Here is a 26,177-nt window from a genome sequence, read left to right on the forward strand (position 1 = left end):
TAAACTTTTACTTTTTCTTCTTACGCTCAGCTTGGATTATGACTAATTTTTACATCCCTATAAGTGGATGCAAGTTTTATCAAACATATAAAACTGATTTTTGATGCAGAAACCCTATAACTGTTTAAAATTTTCAAAAAATTGAATAATCTGATTATCTCGGTTCAAAAAATTTCCATTTTTGATAAAGGTAATAATGATCCTGCACAGTGCTCCGAAACACTAAATTTACTGCTCTAAAACTGCTCCAAAAAGAGTCAACAGCAATCCCATCCCTGCAATAAGATTCTCATTTCTTTTTCTTGTTGTATCCTGTGTATATAATATGGCAAGTGTAAGATAACAGATGAGATGGCATGGGGGCTCAATTGCTTTTAAAACATACCTCCATCCTAATATGTGTACATTAATTTTAACTAAACCCCGAAACTTATCCAACTCCTAATCCCATCTCGTCTGTAATCACCACAAAATGTGTTAATCGCTACCATACCCAATTGTCCAGGAAAAATATGTTGTAAAAGTTTTTATGTCTTTTTTTTTTCTTTTTTACAACACAAAATAAAGTGTTCCAGACTCTGCCACGAAGCTGGGCTTTAAGAGATCTCGGCAACGGGATAAGTCCAGTGGCAAAGTTCTCGCGTGCGTTCATTCGGCCCTGATATAGTGATTCCTACGATTTAGGGTTGTCACCACCTTGGCGTATTTTTTGTTTGATAATTATGGCCATTTATAATTATTTTTTGCTATGGCAGCCTTAATGATCAAAGGAATCAGAATTTTGATGTCTTATGAATATATAAATATAGGGGCCTGGCAAAAGCTTGAAATTTGGACATTGACTGGGCCAACTGGGCTTGGGATTTCAGGCTTTGGCAGTAATATATATAAGTGTGTTCATATAAAAAATATCATGGGAAATATATTTTTGCGAACAAAAAAAATAGAAAATATGAAGTGTGTATGGGAACAAAGAAAAAGTCCCATTATTTTTTAAATTTAAAATTTTATTTGAACTCAAATTTTATTTTCGGTTAAATGTATAGATACGTGATATATTGTAAAAGTTATTTACAGTTTTTAAAATTATTATCAGTGCAAAAAGTTCTTTTGTTATTTTCAATATTCCAGTCGCCCAATCAGCCATTGGCATAAATTACAAATTCACGAATATCAATCTCCACATCACAAAAACAACGTTTAAGAGAAAGAATCATAATTTTCATGATTATTCTGGCTAAGCAAACACAGGGATCAACTTTTATCCTGGAACAAAGAAAATGTTTTTTTTATGTTAGTAGTGTAATCAATTTGAAATCAGTGAACACTTGATTTTACAAACCTTCAATTTATTAACTGCATGTTTTTATGAACCAGTCTTCTGGTTCCAGACAATATACCATTTGCTTAAACATGTTTTCCATTTACAAAATTTCAAATTTTATTAGCCAATGATTCAAGTCTGTATGGGTTTTAAAAACGGTCCTTGACTGTATGTTGAAAAGAAAAGGTGCTGAAAAAATATTTTTATTGAATGTTATGAAAGAAAATAGAATTATATTGTTTTTCTAAGCATCAAAATGTGTCATGCATTTTCCTAAATATGAAATGGCATTTTTAGATCATTTGTTTTTCATGTATAGATGCATTCAAGCCACCTGAGAGACCAATCATGAAAGCTTTACGAATGAGTATAAATGATGTTTTCAAAGGCATGGGCAGCGGAATATGTGTGTCAGGAAGAGTAGAGACTGGAATGATCCAGAATAGCTCTAAAGTTTTACTAATGCCTTCTGGTGAGCAGGCAGTTGTGAAAGGTATTAGTGATTTACTGTTGTGAATAGCTTTTTTTATTAATCGACTGGTTTAAAAAACCTGGTTTTTTTTCAACTATCATAAGCAAATTTTTCACTCTTTGAATAAACAAAAAAAGTCTGACATTCAAATACTATTTTTCTTCGGTTATAAAGTATCAGACACATAATTTTGCTCATTGCATAATACTGGAGGCTTATGCTTGAAACACTTTCAAGTTAGACATTTTCAGTAAGATTTTGCACACAGTAAAAGTGCCACACGTGTATCCTCTCCAGATTGCCCTTTCCCCCAATTCTTTGGCCTGGGTTAACACCAGCTTCATTTCCATTGGGACTCCAACTTTAACACCCTTTTAGTTTGGAGGATCTGGAGGACCAGTTATACCTACTCTAGTGCCTGAGTGGCGTGGTGGTAAGATGCTCATCGACCACTGTGAAAGTTATCATGTCCCATGTTTAAACCGAGAGAAGATATAGATAAAAAAATTTCCCTAACAAGCTTGAGTTGACCACTGATAAATGGCACCTCAATTTCTGACCCAATTCATTAAAGGTAGTAAATTGCAGTACAGCGATATAGCGCCTGAGTAGATGTGTGGTGAAGTAGTTATATCTACTCTGGACAAATATGCTGCAGGATATCATAGGGATCAGTAGGGTCTCTATAACACAACTTTACTACCAGCCTGGAGGGGGTCCAACAAGGTACCAGAGCCTCCTTTCATGTATTCAGTTTTTTATAATGTGATTCTGACTGAATTTGTTTTGATCTGATTTTCTTAAGCATTTGCTTACATAACATTGTAATCACATACATTAAGTTAACTTGATCCTGCCTACGATTTTTTATGACAATGAGCATACCATCAACGGAACAACTTTGCCACATTTTTGTTTTCTTTCAACTGCTTTAACCGTAATATACAAAAATGCTTCAGAATCACCATAAACCTATTCGTTTTGATCTCTAGTTCCACAATCTATAAAAACATGATAACATTAAAAAAAAAATTTTAAACTGTGTTGGCCAAATCACTCTAGAAGCGAGGCAACTATGTGAAAACCAGAGGAAATCAACAAAAAAACCAAATAAAATATTTTTTGAAACTAGGTTACACTTTACACACTTAGAACGTTAACACTTTACATGTTAGCATTAACTCTTTATTGTAAAGAAAGGTACACACAGAAATATTCAGAACATTAAAATCAGAAGGTTTAAAATTCACAAGTCAAAGTTCAAAGAAAATTTTGATATTTTTGTCAAAAAAAAGTTATATTTGTCAGGGTTTTCACTATAAGGAAGGTCAATATATTAAGGTTCTTGTACAATGAGTTAAGCTTCATCAGGTACATTTGAGAAGTAAAAACTTTTCATTCTGTCCGTCGTTCTAAAGATGTGACAACTCAAATTCTCCCTCTCCATAGAATTGAGTGAGTTTACCAATAAAATGCTTGACACCTTTTTTCGCCGAGAACTTTACTGCAAGAAACATTTGTTTATGAACCTTGTCATCCATCTCCTGGACCAGGTTAACATTCATGATTTTATTATGTTTGGCTATGATTGAATCATGCCCATCCTCACAGGGAAGAAGCAGAAGCGACTAAACTCATAATTTCTGTTCAAGCTCTTCAATAGGCTCTGCATCTTGCTCAGGTTCTGATTCAGATGTGTCATGTAAAGAAAACACACAATCAGATTCATCACTGCTCTGTGGTCATTCCTCCGATTGTTCTTCCTTTATGAATCCCACCAATATGATTCATTGTAGAGGTACTCAGAACAAATTGGTCCTTCTCCAGCTAGTGCGATTCGCCAATGGCTTCTCTCGGTGGCGCATCAAATATTCAGCTTCTTCTTTTCTGTGGACTCTGGCTGCAGCGTAGTATCACCATAATTTTGATACTAGCAGCCTCCCAACTAGGTACTAATGTATCTCGGCATCTGGATGACCTTTAAAACAAACCCAAAAAATTCATGATTAGAAAAACAAGTATGCAAGAATCTGAGAAAATTACAGAATCATAGGTTGGCAAAGGTACTCAATTTTCACCTAGCTTTCCTGGTGCAACATTGCCAAGTTAAATTATTAAACCTAAATGTAAAAAATAAAATTTGCATCTTAGAGGGGATTATAGTCGAACCTCATTAACTTCAAACTCAAGATTCTGTCAAACTTTTTCACATTTGCAGAATTTCATGTTAACCCATAAGCATGGTAGAAAAAGAATTTTTGACATTATCTTTGTGTTAGTCTAAAATTTAATACATGATAAATTTATACAAATATAATACATTGAACTGGTAATCAAGTTTTCTTTTTTTCACAACTTTTAAAAGGGAAAATTTACATACCCGCAGCATTTTATTATTTTTTGAAAAAGCGTGTAATAGACGACTGCTTAATTTTCTTCGTAGCACACGGGTACTGAAATTTTTCAATTTCATCCAAATAGTTTATAGTGGAAGGAGCATACTCTTGGTCCATCAAAAAATTCCTAAGTGTTTTCAAAGCTTCCAAAGCTTGATTTCCCAAGACATTTTGTGTCAGAAGCCTGCTTCTAGTTTGATCTTGGTTACATGCAGTGTTAATATCATCATCTGCCTGAATATCAACAGTTGGAATGTTTTCATTGACATATTCTTCAAATTGATCTCTCATCAGAATTCCACGATGTTCAGCTTCTTCAATAAAAGATGGTTCTTGTGTTTCATTTCAATAGCATTTGTTTTCATATCGGTGAATCCACCATGCCAAAAGCAGTTCTTGATTGTTGCAGAAGTGACAATTCCATGCACTTCTAAGCTATGTCATCGCTTCTAACAAATTCACTGAAAAGCTGGTTTTGCTGTCAAAACATTCAATCATTTTTTGCATGATTCCTCTGCAGTAGTGCATCTTCAAACATAAGACGATCCCCTGATCACAAGGTTGTAATTTTTTTGGTTAAATTCGGAGGCAAAAAGACATACCGTATATACTCGTGTATAAGCCGACCCCCCCCCCCCCCACTTCAGGACCACCAAAACCGCAATAAATTGAAAACCCGTGTATAAGCCGACCCCCAAAAAATCAGTGCATTTCAGAGAAAAAATCCTTACATTTTCATGCAAAATGAATAGCTTGCGGAAATTTACATTAGAAAATGATTCAAACTTTTTAATCCGTTTTTTCTGAGTCTTCAAGCTTATCGTAATCCCTCAGATCATGATAGGGGGTGCGGCCATCGCCCCTACAAGGGGTGGGCTGACAAGGCTCTGGCCCTGGGGCCAGGAGGATTTAAATCATTTTTTTGTTTTTCACACTATAAATTCATCATAAAGGAGGCCCCGTGAAAGTCTGGTCGGGGGGCCCGTAAATGATCCCAGCCTAGGGGCCCTGGAGATGAACTATCTCTGCAGTCCTTAGTAGTAACTACTAGTCCTAATGAATTACCGGTCGGAGGACTGAAGCTAAGGACCGCTTCAACTACTAGTAGTTAAGAGATACTATGTACTACCAGTCCTTAAGGTCACGTGACGTGAAACAGTAGTTAGAGGGGGAGAAAATTTTTGGTTTCGAGAGTAACAGATCTCTAACCAATCGGGATGCCGTTTGAAGCCCACAACTACTACTAATTATTTAACAATCGTTTTTCCGCAGTGGGTTGTGGCAGCGATTTCATGTTTACAAACAAACATGTTGTAAACAAACTTTTTTTTTTTCCGAGGGACTCGCCATACATTTTTTTGTCACCTGTATTTTGCATTTTTTTTTACTCTAATATCGCTGGCTAGTTTAATTATTTTGTAAATGTATGAGGACGTTGCATTTTTCATCTTGCGACTTTTTTTTAGAATAAAATTCAGTATATAATAATAGTCAAAGTATTTTTCTTGTCCGAGCTCATGGACCCCACTTTTGGATGCTTGAAGAAGCGAGTACAGAGGCGTCGGAAATGTTATGTACATGTGGGTGCTTGGCTTGACCTTTATGTGGAAAATTTTGATTTCTGGATGAATTCTGGGGGGTGCTCAGACCAGTGGTACAGAATACTGTGGGTGCTCAGGCACCCCCGGCTCCGACGCCACTGAGCGAGTATATGGGACCCCAGCTGAATATAAGTGGGTCGCATACTGATGAAATCAAAATTTGAAAAAAAAAAAAAAAATTCTTACAACAAAATGTAAGATTTTAAATTAAGGTTACTGGCACTAGTTGAGCCTATGGCCGTAATGTGCCTTTTCGGGGCAGACTTTCCCTTTTTTTGGGGGGGGGGCCCTCTTCTTGAAAGGGTTATTATGCAAAATAATTATAGATTTTTAGGCCCCCTATTCACCTCGGGAGCCCTACTTGAGGCCCCAGCTGAATACTATTTTTAATATTGAGTGCCACTTTTTTTTTAAAGACTAATTTGTTAAATGATTTTTTATTACCCATTTTTATTCCTTTTAAATTCATTGAAACAACGAATTGCAAATTCTTTTTGGAGCAACTAAAATAATAAATTATTGATAATTTAAAATGAAAAGAATTAACTGCCTTGCTGCGTATTGTAGTTCTGTATTTTGAACTATGGGTTTCTCCTCAGTATTAAAAAATATTATCAGAACATGATTTTCTATGAATGAGCACTTACCTGTTAATGCAAGTGAATACTTCAATATTTAAAAGATATATACTTCTATATTAAAGATCTTTCATCAATTTATCTGTTTCATATTTAGCTTCCAACAAATAACTTCCCCTGATAACTTTCATTTGATCGTATATTTCATTGCAGTTGATTAGAAGATGAATGATTGATTGAAGTTGATTAATAGAAACATGAATTAAATAACAACTTGCACACATGATTTGTCATACAAAAAACATTTTATTTCAAACATATGTTCATAGAGAGTTATCATAATCACAATTTATTTGTTGTACTTTTCTTAGAAATCGCACCTTTCAAGAATATAATTTTTTGAGATTCATTAATTTTCATCTGCATCTTCAAATGTTGATTTACCTGAAATTAGAAAGAGGAAGAAAAAAACACTTTTATTATGCTTATCAATCTTTAAATGTACTGTATATTTGATTTCAAATTATAACAGTCTTTAGTTGCATAAGTAGAGATAATTCGTGCACAATAGCACTTTGTCGACTCGCCACCATTTTATCACAGTAGGATCCAAAATGCATCAACTGTGTTTTACAAGGGAGGCCTGGCATTGCGCATAGATGCACTTGTTCATGTCTAGATGTATTTACCTAGGGCTTCACAAATCTTAGGAGCCAACATTGCAAAAAAGAAAATCATACTGACACCTAAAATTTTCTATGCAGATCACAAAATATTTGGAGTTTATGTCTGCATCTTCCAATATGTGAAGATCATCACTAAGTGCTGAAAAAGTTGAATAGAATTTTTTTTACTTTGGATTATTTCTCCTAAAAATATGATTGGCTGCCAAGAAATTTGGCTGGCGCCTAAAAATGTTTTTCAATTTTTCGAGCCATGTTTCTACCCTAAAATTTTGGTCAGACAGATGAAGTGAAAAAACCTATTGGCACGCAGCTTACTTAATATTTTCACTTTACTTTCAGCTTCGCTCTAAAACACATCCTTAGCAACCTCTTGTGGATCGGGGAACCCTATTTAAATTAACATAGAAATTTTGCAGTGTTGTATGGTCTCGCTAGTTAAAAAGTATGATATTATTTGTCGTCAATTATATTAATTGTTTTAATATTTCCATTCACAAAATTTGCTAATCAGTAAATATGATAATAACATTTTCAAAGAATTAATATTGCCTTTCAGTTAGCAAAGCTTCTAAAGGTTTTTTTTAATGTCCTCCCTCTCATTTATATAGCCAAGACAAGTTTTTCAACAGTATACATGTTTTTACTTGCACTGGTCAAATTTTGAGTGGTACAGGTAGCCATTGAGAAATCTATCTTAATTTGCTCAATTCAATTATGTCAAAAAGAGTTGTTCTTTCAATACTATCTGAAAAAATTATGATTATAAAGAAAATTACTCATAGCAAGATATTTCTCGAGAAAAACCAATATGGTATGGACTAAAAACAATGCCACCTTTCCCCCCCCCCCCCTGCTTATTTTGTTTTTGCACATATAAAATGTGTTGCTGAAATTACAATAATTTCAAAGGGGAGTATGTTTCTGTTAAGTTTTATATTGAGAAATATTCAAGTGATTTTACAGTTTACAATTTTTATGAATTTTCTCAGCTTAAAATTGAATGTGTATAAAATAGGTTATTTTATTCATCATGCAACATAAATGAGACACTGAAATACATTTCATAATAAACATGTGAATTTATGTAATACAGCCTCTCCGAAACGTTATTATGTCTGCGATCTGATATAGCACCAAAATTCTTTGGGTGGGATGGTGGCATTAAATCGGGGTTCGACTGTAGTTGTTCCGCTAGGGTTGTTGATACAAATGAAATCAGTGAAAATGATGCGACATAATGTTAAAATTCATGTCATTAAATCATGCATGGAAATATTTTATTTTACATGAAAATAATAATGGAAACTGTTGCTCAAAGTCAAATACAAAGAATTAAAATTACCTTTGTTTGCTGTGGTAGAATTTTTTGGTAACCTTGAAAACCTTCACATAACTTCGTAGCTACCTACAGCCAAGTTCCTGGGAAACAAAATTTTTCAAGAGTTAGAAAAGTCTCACAAATGTATATACAATATATATATTAGCTGTTTACTAACAACATCATTACAAAATAAATGCTTGTTAAAAGTTTAAATGTTAAAAGTTTCAGTTCCATAACATGTCAAAATGTTATATTTTAAAGTTCTTAAGTATTTGACATGAAAATTTTTTTTCTGTCTTTACCCATACACACAAAATCAAAAACAATTTTTGGCAAAAAATTAAATTTGAACACACACAGCAAGGCCATAACCCAAATACTGACATAGTAATATGTTTCAAACACTAATCTGCTTCCTTTCATTATAATGTATATATCTCAACACTAAAAACTGTGCCTGAAATTAAAATTTCATTTTTTATATCAACAAAGCAATATATTGATTCTTTATTAAATATTCTTCATCTCAGAGCAAGTTACAGAGTGCAATTTTTAAAGTAGTAGCACATGATTTTTTTCTGAAAATTTAACTTTCACTAAGTATTACAATATTGTTCATTTGAACAGTTCAAAATATCAAATCTATATTTTAATCCTTTACACTATATTTAGTGCATGAGTTTTACAAAATTTAATATTTAACATTACTGCCAATTTTTACCATGCTTTATTTCAATTTCACCATTACTCATCACAAAAAAATAATTAAAATTTTTGTCATTTAGGTGCTATAATTTATTATCAATGAATTGTAGCTTATTAGTTATTTTGTGCATTGAAGGGAGGTTGATCTAAAACACAAATTTTCAATTTACTTATTTATAGGCGATTATTTATAGCATAGTCATCCAAGCACAATTTTTATTGTGCCAACAATATTCAAATTATTTATTTACACACATGCTCAATTTATTTAGACATAATTTTTCATAAAAAAAAAATTAATGCAGCAAAAAAACATAGAATGTAAAATTTCAATCTGATATTATCGTAATTGCAGATTCATGTTTCATTTGCCATGTAAATATTTTCAATACAATCCAAAATATACATAGGCTATTTGATATTTTTCAGCATTACCAAATGGGATCCACTGCCCTATTGATTGCGTGACATTATGTCCATTTATATTTTTAAATAATGCATTTACCGAGCAAAAAAATATTGAGAATGTTTCTAAACACTTTTCTTATATAGTTCAATAGCAATAAAATAATTCTTACCTCAGTAATGAACATGCTAGCACTTCGTCGTGGCTTCGATCGCCGATGTCAACATACACGTATAGCACAGGTTTTGGAGGATATAACGATGAATCACTTCAACTTTGATGACACCGAAGATATAATCTAAGTTTTATCTGTCATTATTATCGTAAAAAAATTTTTAATTCGAAAAAAAAACAGCATATTTCATCGCTAAATATCACAGCGAGAGCTCGCGGCCAGAGGCAAAATTTCCTCTTTTCCAAGATGGCCACCGTGAACTACTTTTCTTGCTGCTTTAAGACTGGTGCTAGGCAGTCCTTAGAAGCGGTCCTAAGTAACTACTAAAAAAAAAGTCCTTAGCTTAGAGATAATACAGAAAAGTCGAACTACTGGCCAGCTAAGGACAAATCGGCGCTTAACTACTTTTTTTCGGCTAAGGACCACAGAGATAGTTCACCCCCTGCTTCAGGATGTGGGGGCCGTGGGTGCGGCATCTTTGTTTTTATCCTCATCTGGGCGGTCATCTTCATTGTCACTTTCAAAAAGAATATCTTCAGTTTCGTCCATCGCATTGCTGATGCAACACTTTTTGAAGGATGATAATTTCAGCGGAAACAGAATTCCACGCCTCATGTACCCATTGGCACACTAGGCTAATGTCAGGTTTCTTCAAAGCACCACTTTTTTGTAGTTTCTTTATCATCGGAACTCATCAATTCGATCCACAAATTCCTTAAATAGTTTTTGAGAGGCTTGTTGATGCTCACATCTAAAGGCTTTACAATCGACGTTAGCCCACCTGGTATCAAAGCCAATGATGTTTTCGATTTCTTTGCCTCTGTTGACATTATCGGTTCTGTGAGTTAGAACATATCCCATATCAATAATGCTGGTTTCTCGAACTCTGCTACAAAAATGTCTACTGATTTCGGAGGTCAATATTTTTTCATCAAAAACTGACCTGATTATAAGACGACACCCCCCCCCCACTTGAGGAATGAATTTTTCCACAAAAAAGCTCGGCTTATACACGAGTATATACGGTACTTTATAGCCTTTAATCTTGGGATTTCATGATGCGCACTGCAGTTGTCTGGAATCAAGTATATTTTTTGTTTTTCTTTTGAAAAGTTTCTGGTCTATATCTTTCAACCATGAGGTGAAAATTTCTTGGTTGATCTAGGCTCTTCTGCTAAATGTGTAGGTCAGTGGTAAAGTTTTCACATGTCACATGCTTGAGACAGCCTTGTAGCAGAAGTATCTTTTCAGAACCATCTATATTGCAATTGACAAGAACAGTAATTCTCTCCTTGCTCAGTTTTATTCCGGAACAGTTTTCATTTCTTAAATTTAATGTTCTATCCTGCAAAGCTTTATAAAACAAACCGGTCTCATCAGCATTGAAAATGTCTTTGGGAGCATAGTTTTTTTGCTAATGATTTGCTGTTTACTGCCAAAAAAAGTTAAACAGTTTCTTGTACAATGAAGCTTCTTCCCCCGCAGATTTTTTTTGCAGATTACTGTGTTTATCATTGAATCTTTGCAACCAAACAATAGAATAGGAGAAGTTGGTAATGCCAAAGGCATCAGTGAAAACCCTAGCTTTTTCTTAAAGCATTCTGGCTTTGAGTTCTCTTAACTACTTTATTAATGCCGCTTCAATTTCTTCATTTTCTCCCATTTTTAGTTGTTTTCTTGCTGGTTTAAATTGATATAAATTATAAATGGCTTCCATGTTTTCCTTTTTTTCAAAATTGCAGAAATTGTGCTGTTAGTGATTCTGTATTTCACTGCGATTTGTAATTTTTTAAAACTTTTTTTTCTTTCTTTCAAACCAAGCACAACTCCAATCTAGATCACCATGGGCAATTGAGTTTGTGTCAAAAGTGTGAGTGTGTGCATACCTGTCTAAGTGTGCATCTATTGTTGTGTCTGATTTTGCAGTGCTGTCATCTATATTTCAGGAGTTAAGTGTAATGATTGAATATTTGTTCCATTTTAGGACTGTTGCTCTCTTCGGCGAGACTTTTTAATGGGGAGATTGGCTCGCATTCATTTCGAAGTTGGGAACTGCAAAAAACTTCAGTCAACCACCACTGTGGCAATGATGGGGCTCGAACCTGGGTCCTCACGATGCAAGTAATAAAATGATGAGCCAGCCAGGATTTTTTACACTACCATCATTAATTTCATTCAAGATTTTTCGCTTGACCTTGAGAGGAATTGACTACTGCTGGCAATTCATGGCGAGCCGCTGTGGTTGTGGAGTGGTCATAGTGATGGACTCGCATCATGAGGTCCTGGGTTTGAACTCCACCATTGCCACTGTGGTGGTTGGCTGAAGTTGGTGTTCTGTTCCTAACTTCAAGGCACAAATGTGAGCCGATCTCCCCATTGAAAAGTCTGGCCACAGAGAGCAACAGGCCTACAAACAGAACAAATATTAAATCATTACACTTCACTCTGCTTCTGATGTATAGATGGCAGCACTGAGAAATCAGACACAACACTAGATACACACTCAGACTGTTAAGTACACAAACGTACACTTCCGGCACAACTCATTAGGTAGTAGTGCCCATGGTGATAGACCTAAGTTGTGCTCAGTTTAAAAAAAAACATGGTGAATAGACAAGCAGCTAATGATCCACAGCACATCCACAGAAAAGTAAATGATGGATACGGCAGCAAATTTCAAACAATCGCAACACTTAATGATGGAAAACACAACATTAACTATGACATTCACTGGAATAAAAATTACAGACAATACACGGCGTGCGCACACGACATGATGTTCAGTTGCCAACTATGTATAACATGGAAGAAAAATATGCAATAAGCTTTTCTTTCCTCCCTCTTCGAGGGTTCATGCCACCTTAAATCATTACAACAGCTTTTGAAAACAAGACAACAATGAGAGATGTCTATTTCTATGGTGGAGCCGCATGTAGGCCTTTTTTTTTACTTTATCAAATTTATGGATTTATTTTCCCTCGAGTTACCACAGAACCCCTAGGATGTGCACATGAAGCCCAAGTTGAGAACCACTACTTTATACCATCATTGGTAAATAGGCTTTTGTATATTATACAAATACAAAGGCCACAACACAGACAAAACGCCCAACAAGGTAACTGAAAAAAGGCCCATAAAAATATAGATGTTGAATTCAGAAGCTATCTAAGACTATATCAAAAATGCACAGCAACCCAATAAGAGCAATAAAAAAACCAATAATTATGATAAAATATAAAAAATTATGGTTGATTATATGGTCTCATCCAAGTATGTCGCTCCTTCCCAATGTATGATGCTCAGAGGCAATAAATCCCTCTCCATAATGACAAAGTCATGTCCCCTGTTTTCTAGCGCATTAACTACATTCAACCAATTCTTGCTTTCCCAGGATCCCCCTGGATTCTACCAGGCATATTTTTTTTATTAAGGTTGACGAATCCTTTCAAGTTAAGCAATCTTCTATATTTAAAAAGCTCACGTTGAGAATATTTTTCAACATTATATTGCCATAGAAGATGATAGGACCAAGAATTATTTTCATATTAAGCAGGTTCATGTTAACAAAGTTTAACTGTAGCCTATATGCTGTATCAAGCAAAACACATATTTTCTACTTACTTTTGAATGAATGGGCAGGACGGGCACTTTTTGTAGACCATCAAACAATCCTATTCTACAAGTTCAAAACACTAACTCTGATAGAGACCTGTAAACAGCTGATGAAACTGAGGAATGCTTTAAAAGGTGATCATTAAATGTCTTCTCTCCAAGATGAAACATTGGCGTCTCTATTGGTTGGTTCAGGAACTTGGCAGGACACAAAACATAATATCTTTTCCTAAACTGGGCAAAGTTGTCCTGTTGGCTGTACATACATTTGAAGAAATAATTATAAAAAAAATTAACCAAAGAGCTTAATATTGGGGAATATATATGTATAATAATATATTTGTGAATAGAGTAGAGTCTCGATAATCAGAGGTAAATGAGACCAAGGCCAACGAGAATTACTGAAAACTCAGATTATCCAAAAGAAATTTTAAAAAATACTTTCTAAGTGGGGAGGGGTGTACTACTCCCCGTTTTGCCCTCAATTCATTACACAACTGCCTTTAAACTCTGCATATGACCCATGGATTCTGCATAAAGGTGGCTGACAGGGGCTTCAGGCCCTGATATGAATGGTTTTTTTTACACTATAAACTATCTACAGAGGGTCCTGTGGAAAATTCTAGCCTGGAAACCCCCATTCTAGGAATCAAGACCTCCTTCTGAATGGAGTTACTCACATTAAAAAGGTAAATGACACAAAATAAAACACAACTGATTCTTTGTGCAAGAAGTGGGTTCTTAAAGGAATTTTGAAAAATTCTAGTACCTCGGATTATCCTGAATTTCATTCAGTATCCTCAAAATTTCAAGACTTAAATTATCGAGATTCTCTACTGTACAGTATTATTCACATAAATATTAGTATAGTAAATAAAATCATTTGTTTAATAGCAGTTTGGTATCTGATTTATATTGATATAGCTATTTCCATATTAAATATCTTTGCCATATCTAAGTTTTCTTTTCTAATGATAGGTGTGACAATTGATGGTACAGCTTCGCAGCATGCATTTGCTGGTGATAGTGTGGTGCTTCAGCTTGTTGGGACTGATATTAACAATATAACTAGTGGAAATATTTTGTGTGATATAAATAACCCGGTCAAAGTTTCTGATCATTTTGAAGCACGATTAGTTGTGTTCAGCATTACAAGGCCAATAACTAAAGGTTTTTCAGTTGTTCTTCATTACCAGAGCTTGAGTGAGCAAGCAATTATAAAAAAACTTGTGTCTCAGCTCCATCGCACTACGGGTGAGGTAGTAAGAAAACATCCAAGGTAAATTACATTTTCCAAATTATTTTTCCTCAAACATATATATAGAACTTATACTGTTTTGAGTATGAACCACAACATTGAATTATAATAAATATAAATTGAAACACTCAAGTACAGCAATATTTAACAAAAGAATGCTAATGTTTTGATAGGTGGTAGACCTGTGTCTTTGTTTCTTTTTTGTATTGCTCTGTTGCCATCATCATTCCTAAAGCTTTAATAAACCTGATCCGACGTTTTAGATCTGCTAATAAGAAAATGTCCACAAAATATTGGTTTTTTTTTCCATTTCCAAGTAGAATTTTCTTTGGTTGTGGGGTGCTTTTCTAGTTGGCCATGTCAAATCCACTGTTCGAAATGCAAAAAAAATATGGGGTAGTTTAATTCTCAAAATTTAAAGGGAGATCTGTGGTTGCTGAAGCAACTCCAGAATTTTTTCAGAAATCAAAATCTCTCATACAAAGCTCAAGCCTGGCATTCCACAGGTCTAAAACACTTCTGTTGCCCCTGGACCAGATCCTTGTTTTCCCACAGATACACACTTATAAGTTTAATGCAGAATCAGCTAAATCAAAAAGTTTACTAAAATTTGGTAATTAGTGTAATTTAATAATAAAATATCAACATATCAACTGTCACACGCTTGCTTTTTCTCTCCCCTATTCAAATAGCCTATATTCCGTTTATGTGTGTTACAACAGTCGTGGATGCTACCCAGAGGTGTACGCCAGGGGACTTGTGTTGTAATGTACCGATTTACAGTACATTCCCGGTCATTTTTTGTTACCCAACATAGAATTAGCATTTGTGAATGACAACAATGAAATACACAATTTTCTTTCCACTAATAGGTTTTATTACAATATTAAGTTTTTTAAATTTTTTAGAACTTTTAACTTGCTAAAGGAGTAAACACAAATACAACAATTTTTTAGAGTTCTTAACTTTAGTAAATATTGCACATTAATTGAGTGACACTCATCGATCTGTCAGTCTGTTAGACGAGGTTCACCACGTTTCCATCTCAGCATCTCTTTTCTTCAAACTATGCGATATGCGAGTATCTCCTGCATGTGTCCCAGGTGGTCAAGGTTTATGATGGTGTCAGCTCAGTGCTGCTGTCATAAGCGAGGTCTCGTTTCTCCACGTTAACTGTATGAGACCAGGTTTCCAGATGGATGATGGGTCGGTGTCTCTGCAAGACATCTAATACTCTATCAGGCTCGTGCTATTTGAATATTATGGCTGACAGGAACAAGAGCCCCAGGTGGCTTTAAGCCACTATGTCTGAACTCGATTAGACTGTCGGATCACCAAAATATGAAGACGGAAATGCTACCCAGCGCACACCTATTTGGGGCAAAATGCCTTAATGACTAGATCGTTCTGTAAGTAACTTTTGTCCATTGTTTTCAGCACACTGGCGACCTTTAAAGGGAATCTTTCCATACCAAGATCCAATCAGACAGCAGGATCAGTAGCCTGTAAAACTTAGTATATTCCAGAAGTAAAACTCATTTGCATATCATACAGAATAAAACATTATTTCAACTTTTGACATATAGAAGTTGGCAACATATAAGGAATACACATTGAAGACCTGGCCAGGGTCCCCAACACTAAGCCTATTGTACATTGATTTATATTATGAAGCTATAAACCGTAAAGTGGTCCATGTCCCACAGACAGCATGAAGGTAAAAACATTGCACATTTTTCTTGTATATTGCAAAACATTTATCACAATTTAATATTACACAATTATATTTTCATATTCCTTATACGGAGTTAGATGACGACTCTGCGGGATCCCCACCAGTGATCCGTGGGACCCTAAGATCGGGAGAGGTAGGTAATATGACAAGCTCCAGGATCCTCCACGCGGGTATAAGTGGAATTTATGCGGGACATCGGTAGCCCGACCTCTGGCCCCGTTCTCACCCGACAGCCAGGAGACCCCACCCTCTGACTGCCAGACTTAGTGAACATAACTGGCACGAGCTGGAATGCCAGCGGGTACATCGGGTGGTTTCTGGTAATCGTAAGGTCCCTGAGGCCTAAACTAGAATTAAATTGAAATGAATGACTTCATGAAAGATCATAGGTCGTCATGTTCTAATGTTACCTCCCCCCCCCCCTCAAAGACAACACCCTCCCTTTATCCTTTACAAATGTTTGAGATTTGTAGTTTGAAATATGAAAAAATTATTCTCAATCCTCCCACTTGCATAACAATGTTTTTGGCATTAACCCCATTGCTTCGGACCCTATAGTGTTCAGTTGTGAACATTTTCATCCCATACTGATCTTTATTTGTCTTTATGATTGCTTAAAAAACAGGGTGTTGTATATCTTGGCATCATAACATATATAATGTCCTTTAAGTCCTAATATGGCCTTCATCTCATCAACCGTTCGTTGTAGAAGTAATTTAAAAAATGTTCAAAATGTGTTGAGGAATCACCGTGTACCAGTTTTGAAAGTGAAAATAGTCAGTCATAAAATAAAAAATCTAAATTTTCATACAGCTCCGTCCTGTTTCTTCCAATTAGAAAATTGTTGCAGTATCTCTCCTGAGACCAACAAAAAAGGTTCCATGTTTCTAAAAGCAATATATGCTTAGGTAATTGAATTCAAAAATCAGAGAAGGGGTAGGAAAGAACAGCAAAAATTAAGGAAAAGAGCTTTGCATTAGTTTATGCTGCTATTTCCCTACTTTTCTCTGATTTTCAAATTCAAATATCTCAGAGAATATTACACTTGGAAATGTGGAACATTTTTGTTTGAATTAGAGGACAATGGAGAACATATAAAAACTTAGATGACAATGGAGAACATATAAAAACTTAGATGACAATGGAGAACATATAAAAACTTAGATTTTCTATTTTATGACTCACTGTATTTTAACTCTTGAATCTGGCATAGAGTCATTCCTGAACATATTTTGAGCATTTTTTAAATTGGCATCATACCTCTACCGTGAACAGTTCATGAGATGAAAGCCGAATTAGGACTTACAGGGCACCCCATGGTTGTAGATCATCCTCATTTCTTCACATTTTTGGCTACTCTACTCCTACAGTTGTAAAATAGCCTTTCATCGTGATCTGGACTGAAAAAAAAAAAAATCATAGCCATGTCATAACTTGCTATGTGCTTTCTACAAAAGCAAAATACCTACCCAAACTCTTTCTACTTAAAATTCAGTGCTTCTCTTCAGATCTTATTTCCTTTGTTCATCTGTTATGTTTTCATGAACATGGTCATAAAAATTAGTCCCATGTAAGAGGTAAGAGCGACTTTCTTATTTTTTTGCTTCAAAAGCTCTTTGTATAGTTTTCACATTGTGGTATCAGGATTTGTAGTTCTCATGTTGGCTGGTACAGTTTTAAGATTTGAAACTGGAATCTTGCCCCCCACCCCTGCTATTTCTTTCCCAAGCAGTACTAGAATTTTCAACAAATATTGTCCATTTTTTTTTTGTATTGCATCATGATCACAGTATTATTGTTATGTCACAGTAATTTTTCTAATTTCCTGAGAATTTTTCTTGGAATTTCGAGAATGGAAAATCATTAAAAATTCCTTACTGGAATTTCTTCCCACTCAGAAAATCTAATAATGACATTACTAGATTTATTAATAGGCATTACTATTTTTAATTATTATTATCTAGTTTTAGCAATAGTGTTAGTATGCCTCAACTAGTGTTGTGTAGAGCTTGCCCTGATCTAGTGGTACAGTAGCTGATAGTTTTAATTGCAAGGGGTGTTTGGATAGGGCAAGGTTGGAAATCGAGGTCGAAGCGTTACAGGAAAAGGTTAGGGTTCTAGAGGGCCCAGTTATAACAGAGCCACTTGTAGTCGAGCCACCTGTTGATGAAGAAGCAATCTCCATCAACAACGACAGTTTAGAGAGTGAATTGGTGGTCGTGGATGAGGTAGAAAGGGATAGTGATAGGGATTTAATCATCGCGATTCTATGGTTAGGGAAGTAGGGAGCAGAGTTTGTAGGGATTTTTGGGGTTTTGAGCGCTGTTGTCTTCTTGGGGGGGAGATTAGCAACATTTGAGACTTTTTTCATCGCGAAAGTTTCCCTTGAAGGTGGTTCCCCCTGAAAGTTTCCTCTGTGGGTGGGAACGAATCAGGTAGGAGTAAATATTAGCGAGTCTCTGTCAGAGTACTGGGATTTACTATTATATTACTATATTGCTCCTCACTTGGTGTCACGTTCTTGGAGCTTTCCACATTTACCAATAGATGGCTTCGTTGGGATGGGATCCATCTGAATAGGAGGGGGTCGTCTGGGCAGTGCCGTCTTCAGCCATGGGCCCGGAGGCCTCACAAAAATGGGATGTTGTTGAGATTTTCAAAAATTTGCCTGGTAGGGCCTCAGAAAAATCATTTGGCCCAGGGGCCCATGATGCTCTTAAAACGGCCCTGGGTCTGGGAGGTTTATGATAGGTTAGGTCAGGTTTTTTACTCCCAGACCACATAGTTGGGAATGCCGGTTAGTTAATGATAATCAAAACAGTACTGATGGGGAATTACCCACCTCTGACTTGGATAGCTCCTCGATATAAAAAATGAGAATCATCCATACAGAAATAAATATTCCTTTCTGCACAAGAGGGATGCTAACAGGACTGAGTGCTGGACAATGCTGTCTTAACACATGGACAGAATGGGAGACTCATAATACAAGAACTGCTGCTATAATTTTTGAATTTGAAAACAGTGGAACTCTGTTATAATGGCACCTCAACGATGATTTCAATAATTTGTAGTGTGGGCCGATTTCCATTGAGAATAATGTTAATAAACCTAGTTTATAATGGAGATGAAAACACAATGACATTATATATCAACCACTTCAGGGTCAATCAATGACCTCAAAAAAAGTTTTTGACATTATCTCAAAAAATTCTTAGAATTACAGCTGATCATATTCAAGGAAAGTTCGCCTGTTATTCTATTGATAGGCCTACCTATTGATAATTTTTTTTACATGTTTGGCATTTTGACTTGCTTGTTGATATAACATATATATGAGACATTCCTGTATTTTCTCTCAACTATGCCACCCTTGTAACTTTCTTCATAGAAATGTCCTGTTTGATTATTTGTTATTTGTTCTTCACACATCACTACAGTATTGACTTTGGTATATTCAACTGATTAGCAATGGCCCTGATGTTCGATTGACAATAAATGCCAGTAATTCATGCCAAGAGCTTGGGTAATAAGAAAGATTTTTTAGAAACTGGTGGTTGAGGAGAGCCTGGATCTTATAGCCATTACTGAATCTTGGACACATCTCAGGATACGATACTTTTTTGAGAAATAGATCTGATAGGAAAGGGGGTCAAGAGTGTTGATATACGTGAAATCATGTTTGAAGGCTAGAAGTATAACGTGAAGAGAAGTGATATTGAAACTATATATGGGTTGAGCTTGAAAACAAAAGACTGGTACCTTTTGTGTGTGTGTGTGTTTTCTCAGAGAACTAACTTTGATGTTTTGAGAGGAAGGTTTGGGGAAATTTCAAAGATCAGTTGGAATCAGTCCGGGTGGTAAGTCCATGGGAAGAATTTAGTACGAAGCTGTCCTCTGTTTTGCACATTATACCTTTTGTTCAAAAAAGCGTGTTTGTACATCGCACCCTCTATGCTTCGTGGATAGCGTGCGTAACCTCATCTTGAAAAGAAAAGAGCATTCAGAAAGTATAAAAGTGGACGAGGTGGCCTAACATTGTTTACTGATAAAAGATCATTTGATCATTTTCGTCGAACCACGGTCATTTTCTGCACACGAGGGTTAATTATACCATCACGTATGTTTTTGTTGTACCCCTTCGTCAGGAAAGTAGTACTTATAAAAGAAGAGCGGTGAAGAAAGTGAAAAGGGGTAGTAAAAAGGAAGTTAAATCTAGGTTAGCAGATAACCTTGGCTCTGACCCAAAATTATTTTTTATGATACGTCAATAATGGATGTAAGGGGACAGTTGGCCCCCCTGTCGATAGGAGGGTCTAGGTTAGAGAGCAATGAAGGCATGTGTAGTGCTTTCAATGACTTTTTCGCGTCAGTTTTTAATGGCGATAATGATATTCAATATATGGGGTGTTGCATGGGGTAATAAAATCCGCAATGATATTCAAGTGGAAGACGTGTAGTTCCTAAATCTTCTAAGAAATGTATGTGCAAGCAAAGTACCAGAACCAGATGATATCTATCTCAGGGTCCTTAGGGAATGTGCTAATGAATTTTTGGGACCAGTCGCACAGATTTACAGGAGTAGTGTTGCTGAGGGTATCGTCACAAGGGATTGGAAGCTTGCTAATGTTGTTCCGATATTTAAAAAGGGTTGGTAGTAGAGAGGCTGTGTCCAATTATCATCCAGTTAAATTGACTAGCTCCCTTTCAAAAGTTTTGGAAATTTCTATCAAAAGGCAATTGGTGAAGTGGATAGACAAAAATAATGTATTGTTGGATGGGTTCAGCAAGGGGATGTCCTGTGTAACTAGCCTCCTTTGCTATGATCACGTGACTTAAGTTTTGGATAAGGGAAAAAATGTAGATGTGGTTTATCTTGATTTCAAGAAGGCATTTGTTTGGTTCCAATATGGTAAACTCTTGAAGCATTTTTGCACAAGATTGGGAGCAACTTTCTGAATTAAATACAGGGCGTCCATAATTAAAAGACCCTATTTTAAAGTAGCCTACAGGTGAAACCAGTCATCAGAAAATTGTGAAATTTTGTGGAGGACTTCATGAAGTAATGAGAATTTTTTTCAGGGGGAAAATAGTTGCATATGTCGCCACCAGAGGGCGTTTTATTAAGAAATGACACATTTAGACAAATGTTTACAATTTTAACAATTTTTAAGCACTTTTATAATCGTTACTGCGACAAAACATGTTCCACATGATGGCCATCATTTTCAGATTCCATGTGAAATCGCAAGATGGCATGTTCCACAACTGACCAAAGTATTTACGGGGAAATGTTCAGCACGTGACATGAAATGCTGCCTTTAAGGTCCGGTAAAGTTTTTGTATTGTCTCAACTTACCAGACGCTTCAAATGCCCCTACAGCCAAAAATCACATCGATTAAGGTTCGGGGATTGGGGAGGCCATAGAGTAGGGAAGTGCCGGCTGATGACACATTCTTCTGTAAAATGTGTTTTAAGAACATTGTTAACACACACTGTAATGTGTGGAGGAGCTCCATCTTAAATAAAGATTGTGTCTGCAAGGTAGTGACTTGCTTGCAGAGCCGGAACAATTTTGTTCTGTAACAGCAATGAATATCACTTCCCGGTGATCGAACATGGGAAGGATCACTGGGCCTGTAGAACGTAGCTCCTCATTGAAGTAGGGACCGAGAATAAATAATGCAGTAAATCCACACCATACCTTCACTTTTGGTGAATGCAACAGAACCTCTAAGATAGCATGCAGATTTTTTGGTTCCCAAATTTGACAGTTGTGAGTATTGACTGCACCATCCAAGTGAAAATGCGCTTCACCTGTTCAGAGGATATTCCAAGGCCATTCTGAATCACCCTCAATGAGCTAGAAACTGCAGTGAGAACCAGAGTCGAGCTACATAATCATGTGGAAGCACCCGCTGCACAAGTGGTTGCCGCTGTGGTGGTCGAGTGGTCATAATGAAGGACTTGCATTGCGAGGATCCGGGTTCGAACCCCACCGGTGCCACAGTGGTGGTCGGCTGAAGTTGGTTTTCTGTGGTTCCCAACTTCAAGGCGCGAATGCGAGCCATCTCCCCGTTAAAAAGTCTTGCCACTGAGAGCAGCAGGCCTACAACATTACAAATATTCAATCATTACACTTCACTCACAGTGGCAGCACCGAAATATCAGACACAACACTAGCTACACACTCAGACTGTTAGGTGCACTCACTCTGTTCCAGACTCTGCCACGAAGCTGGGCTGGAAGAGATCTCTGCAATGGGATAAGTCCAGTGGCAGAGATTCTGGCGTTCATTCGCTGCACAAGTGAAAGTTTGTGCTGATAATATTCTGCATGATCTTATGGAACGGGGCCTAACCAACGCCTATGCTACATGCCTGACACCGGTGCTACCATAGAACTTCCCTTAATAGACACTCCCCATTAGCAGACACCTCCCTCCCGACACTGGATGGACACTTTTCAGATCCCCAGTTCCGTGAAATAGGGCTTTAATGTATTTCACTCCCCGTTAGCTGACACTCTCGATAGCGACAGTAAAATCGGACAAAATTTAAATTTTTTTTCAAACTCTAATGATATTATTAATTCAAATTTTATATTATAAATTATTATATTTTTATTGAGAATTTATCATACTCAATGGTGATTATGTGTAATTCCAAGCTTGTATTGCTAAATATGACAATTTGTCAATTAATTATTTGATCAACTCAACATAACTACGCTCCAGGATGCTGATTCCAAATGGTAATGTTGGTTTTGTTTGCACGTGTTTATACATGTGAAGAAAGCCAACATAATTAATAATTTTATGAGCATTTATTTTTATTGCAAAATATGTCTAGTGCACATACCATGTACGGGCAAAAATAATTAATGAGTTTAATGATGACAACAAAGGTTATAATTTGATAAGTATTTATGAGACTTTATTTGGGAATTATACACAATCACCAGTAAAAAGTGATAGTTGAAGTGAACTTTCTTTATCGAGATGATTGGTGATTATGCATAACCACCAGTGTAAGATTTTTACACATAGTAACGTATAGGAACCAATTGCAACCGAAACCAAATGCCGTATAAATGTGAAAGTCGTATAAAAGAGGTTCTATTGTTCATTGTATCTCCCCAATAGTGGACACTCCCCGTTAGCAGACAATTTTTGGTACCATGGGTGCGGTTCCAGAGGTTCTACTGTATCACGAGAATTTGAAGCTCTGTCCTCTTCCACCTGAATTGAATCCTCTTGCACTGTGTCTATAGAAACAGGTTTTCTTCTTCTTTCAGGACGAACAGCCAACGATCCTGTGATTTCAAATTTTGTTATCATACTCAGAAGGTTTTTAACATTCATTGGACCTTCTTCTGTAGAGCAGTTACTGTGGAATTTCTGTTTTGGTAAAACAATTTGACCAAGAAAGCGTGATCTTGTAAACTTACCGTCGTTGTGCACAGCAAACACATGGAGAAACTAAGATCTGCGCGAATGTTTCTAGGTTTTTGTAACAGCTGCTGCGTGACATCACATAAATTTACATGTGTACTACAGGTATTCAAAGTGAAATACCCTCTGGTGGCGACATGTGCAACTATTTTTTCCCCCAAAACAAATTCCCATCACTTCATGAAGTCCTCCAAAAAATTTCACACTTTTCTGATGACTGGTTTCGCCTGTAGGCTACTTTAAAATAGTATCTTTTAATTATGGACATCCTGTAGAATCGTAGTTAGGAGATAGGACACAATGGGTTATGGTGAACAAAAAAATTCTCTGATTGGCAGGCATTGCAAGTGGAGTTCCTCAAGGAAGTGTCCTTAGCCTTATACCTTTTCCACTTTTTATTGATAAACTCAATCAGGGTATCGATGGGATTGCTAGCAAATTCACAGATGACATAAAGCTAATGGAGGTAGTTGGGAATCAAAGTGATAGGGGGTTACTCTAGACCAACTTAAATAAAATTGGAACATGGACAAATGAATGGAGCATGATGTTTAGCACTTTGATGATTTTTGCACTTTGACAAGTGCATGGTCTCTCATTTTGGTTCGAACAACCCACATTTCTCTTATGAGTTGAATAGTGTCACTATCATGGATGCAACGAGGGTCACCAATTTGGGAATTCTCATTGAGGAGTGGCTTAGTTTTTCTGAACATTGTTTAGCGGTGGTCAAAAAAGTGAATAAAATGTTAGTTTTCATTTAAAAAAAGTTGTCTTCGCGTTCTCTTAAAGTCATCCTTCCACTTTTCGGAAGCTTAGTTCATCCTGGACTGGAGTATGCTGTAAGGTTTTGGAGACCATACCTACAGAGACACATAGATTTGGTTGAAGGATTGCAGAGAAGGCCTACATGTGTTCTTGTTGGCACAAATGGCATGGCCTCCACAAGGGGTGGGCTGGCAAGGCTCCAGCTCTGGGGCCTGGGACGATTTTCATTATTTTTTGTTTTTTAACGCTATAAATCCATCATAAAAGGGCCCGTGAAAGTCTAGCCGGGGACCCGCAAAAGATTCCAGCCTAGGGGCTCTACTCCAGGATGTGGGGCCATGACAAAGGGCTTAAGTTATGAAAAGAGAATTCATTTTTTGAATATGTTGGCAACAGGTCATCGATGTTTACAAACACGTTATCGGACAGCTCTAGCAAAATAATTCTAAATATAAGTGTTGTATAAATAAATAAAGCCAGAAACTCATTTGTAAAGTTGCTGGAGCATAACAGTTGATAAATATGTTATTCTAATGGAATATTGGTTGAAATAATACCCGAAGAATAAGTAAATGTGTAAGTAATACGTTGAAACAACATACCAAACAAAGAAATACAGATTCGCCTTCTGTGAGCAAAAATACAAACTAAAAACGTACCGGTTTTTTCCCTCACCTTTTCTGTGCTTTCAGTTAATGACTACAATGGAATATTCTGGATGCAGTGTATGTAAGGATCCAGTGATAGACGAATGAATTCTACAAGTGTTCAAAATGTCAAGAATTTACGCACCCTGTATGCATTGGAGTGAACGAATCTGCCTTCAGGAGAATGTCTAAACAGGAAAAAAATAATTTTATCGGAAAAAAATGTGAAAATGAAACAGCAAAAAGTAATAGGAAGATGCTGACAAGCAAAACTGGATGGACAAATACGCAACAGAACTTAAAAAGGAGGTGAGAAATACTATTGAACAAGCAACAGAAAAAATTCTTCAGAGACAGCAAGACCTGGACAAAAAAATGAAAGAAATTATGAAATCGGTTGAATTTACCTCAAAATGCATAGATAATTTCACAGGGCAGATGGAGAATTTGAAAGATCTAATAGGACAAACAATTAAAAAAAACAGAGAAATTAAAATGGAAAACAAGAAGTTGAAATCAGATATAGAAGGCTTAAAGTACCGTATGAATGAACTTGAGACAAAGAGCCGAAGGAACAACATTGAACTAAACGGAATACCAGAGATGCCAGATGAAAATTTAAATGAATTAATACAAGCGGTAAAGACACAGTTGGGTATCCAGGCAACAACAGAAATTGAAAACGCACAGAGTTCCAACACATAATGAAAATATACCAAAACCAATCATCAGATTTAATAGCGAGAACTCAACAAAAAATCTTGTTACAAAAAGCCAAGGGTCAAGACAATCTTACAGCAGACAAGATAAATGAGGTTTTTCGAGACACCAGAATTTATGTAAATGTACACTTAACCATGGGAAACAAGAGATAATTCTACCTCACGAGACAGTGTAGAACGAGAATCAAGTACAAGTTTGCCTGGGTGAAGGAGGGAAGGATTTTTCTCTGGAGGTGCACACACGATAACACAAAAGTAATTTGAGTACTAAATGAAGAACAAATAAGTTAGAGGCAAATGCCAATAATTCCTGAGGA

General features: G+C 36.2%; 1 protein-coding gene across 2 annotated transcripts in view; it reads left to right on the top strand.

Annotated features, from left to right (window-relative positions):
• HBS1 (translation elongation factor EF-1alpha (GTPase) HBS1) overlaps positions 1 to 26,177 on the top strand; it is a 125,418-nt gene that overhangs the window by 75,816 nt on the left and 23,425 nt on the right. For both annotated transcript variants that reach the window (XM_089232644.1, XM_089232645.1), the window contains exons 12-13: positions 1,644 to 1,817; positions 14,255 to 14,555. In XM_089232644.1, coding sequence (XP_089088770.1) covers positions 1,644 to 1,817; positions 14,255 to 14,555 — 475 coding nt within the window. The remainder of the gene's footprint in view (positions 1 to 1,643; positions 1,818 to 14,254; positions 14,556 to 26,177) is intronic.

The sequence above is a fragment of the Pholcus phalangioides genome, unplaced genomic scaffold, assembly GCF_987345545.1.
Source record: "Pholcus phalangioides strain wild (caught in Gottingen) unplaced genomic scaffold, Ppha-v1.0 ptg000007l_1, whole genome shotgun sequence".
NCBI classification, from domain to species: domain Eukaryota; kingdom Metazoa; phylum Arthropoda; class Arachnida; order Araneae; family Pholcidae; genus Pholcus; species Pholcus phalangioides.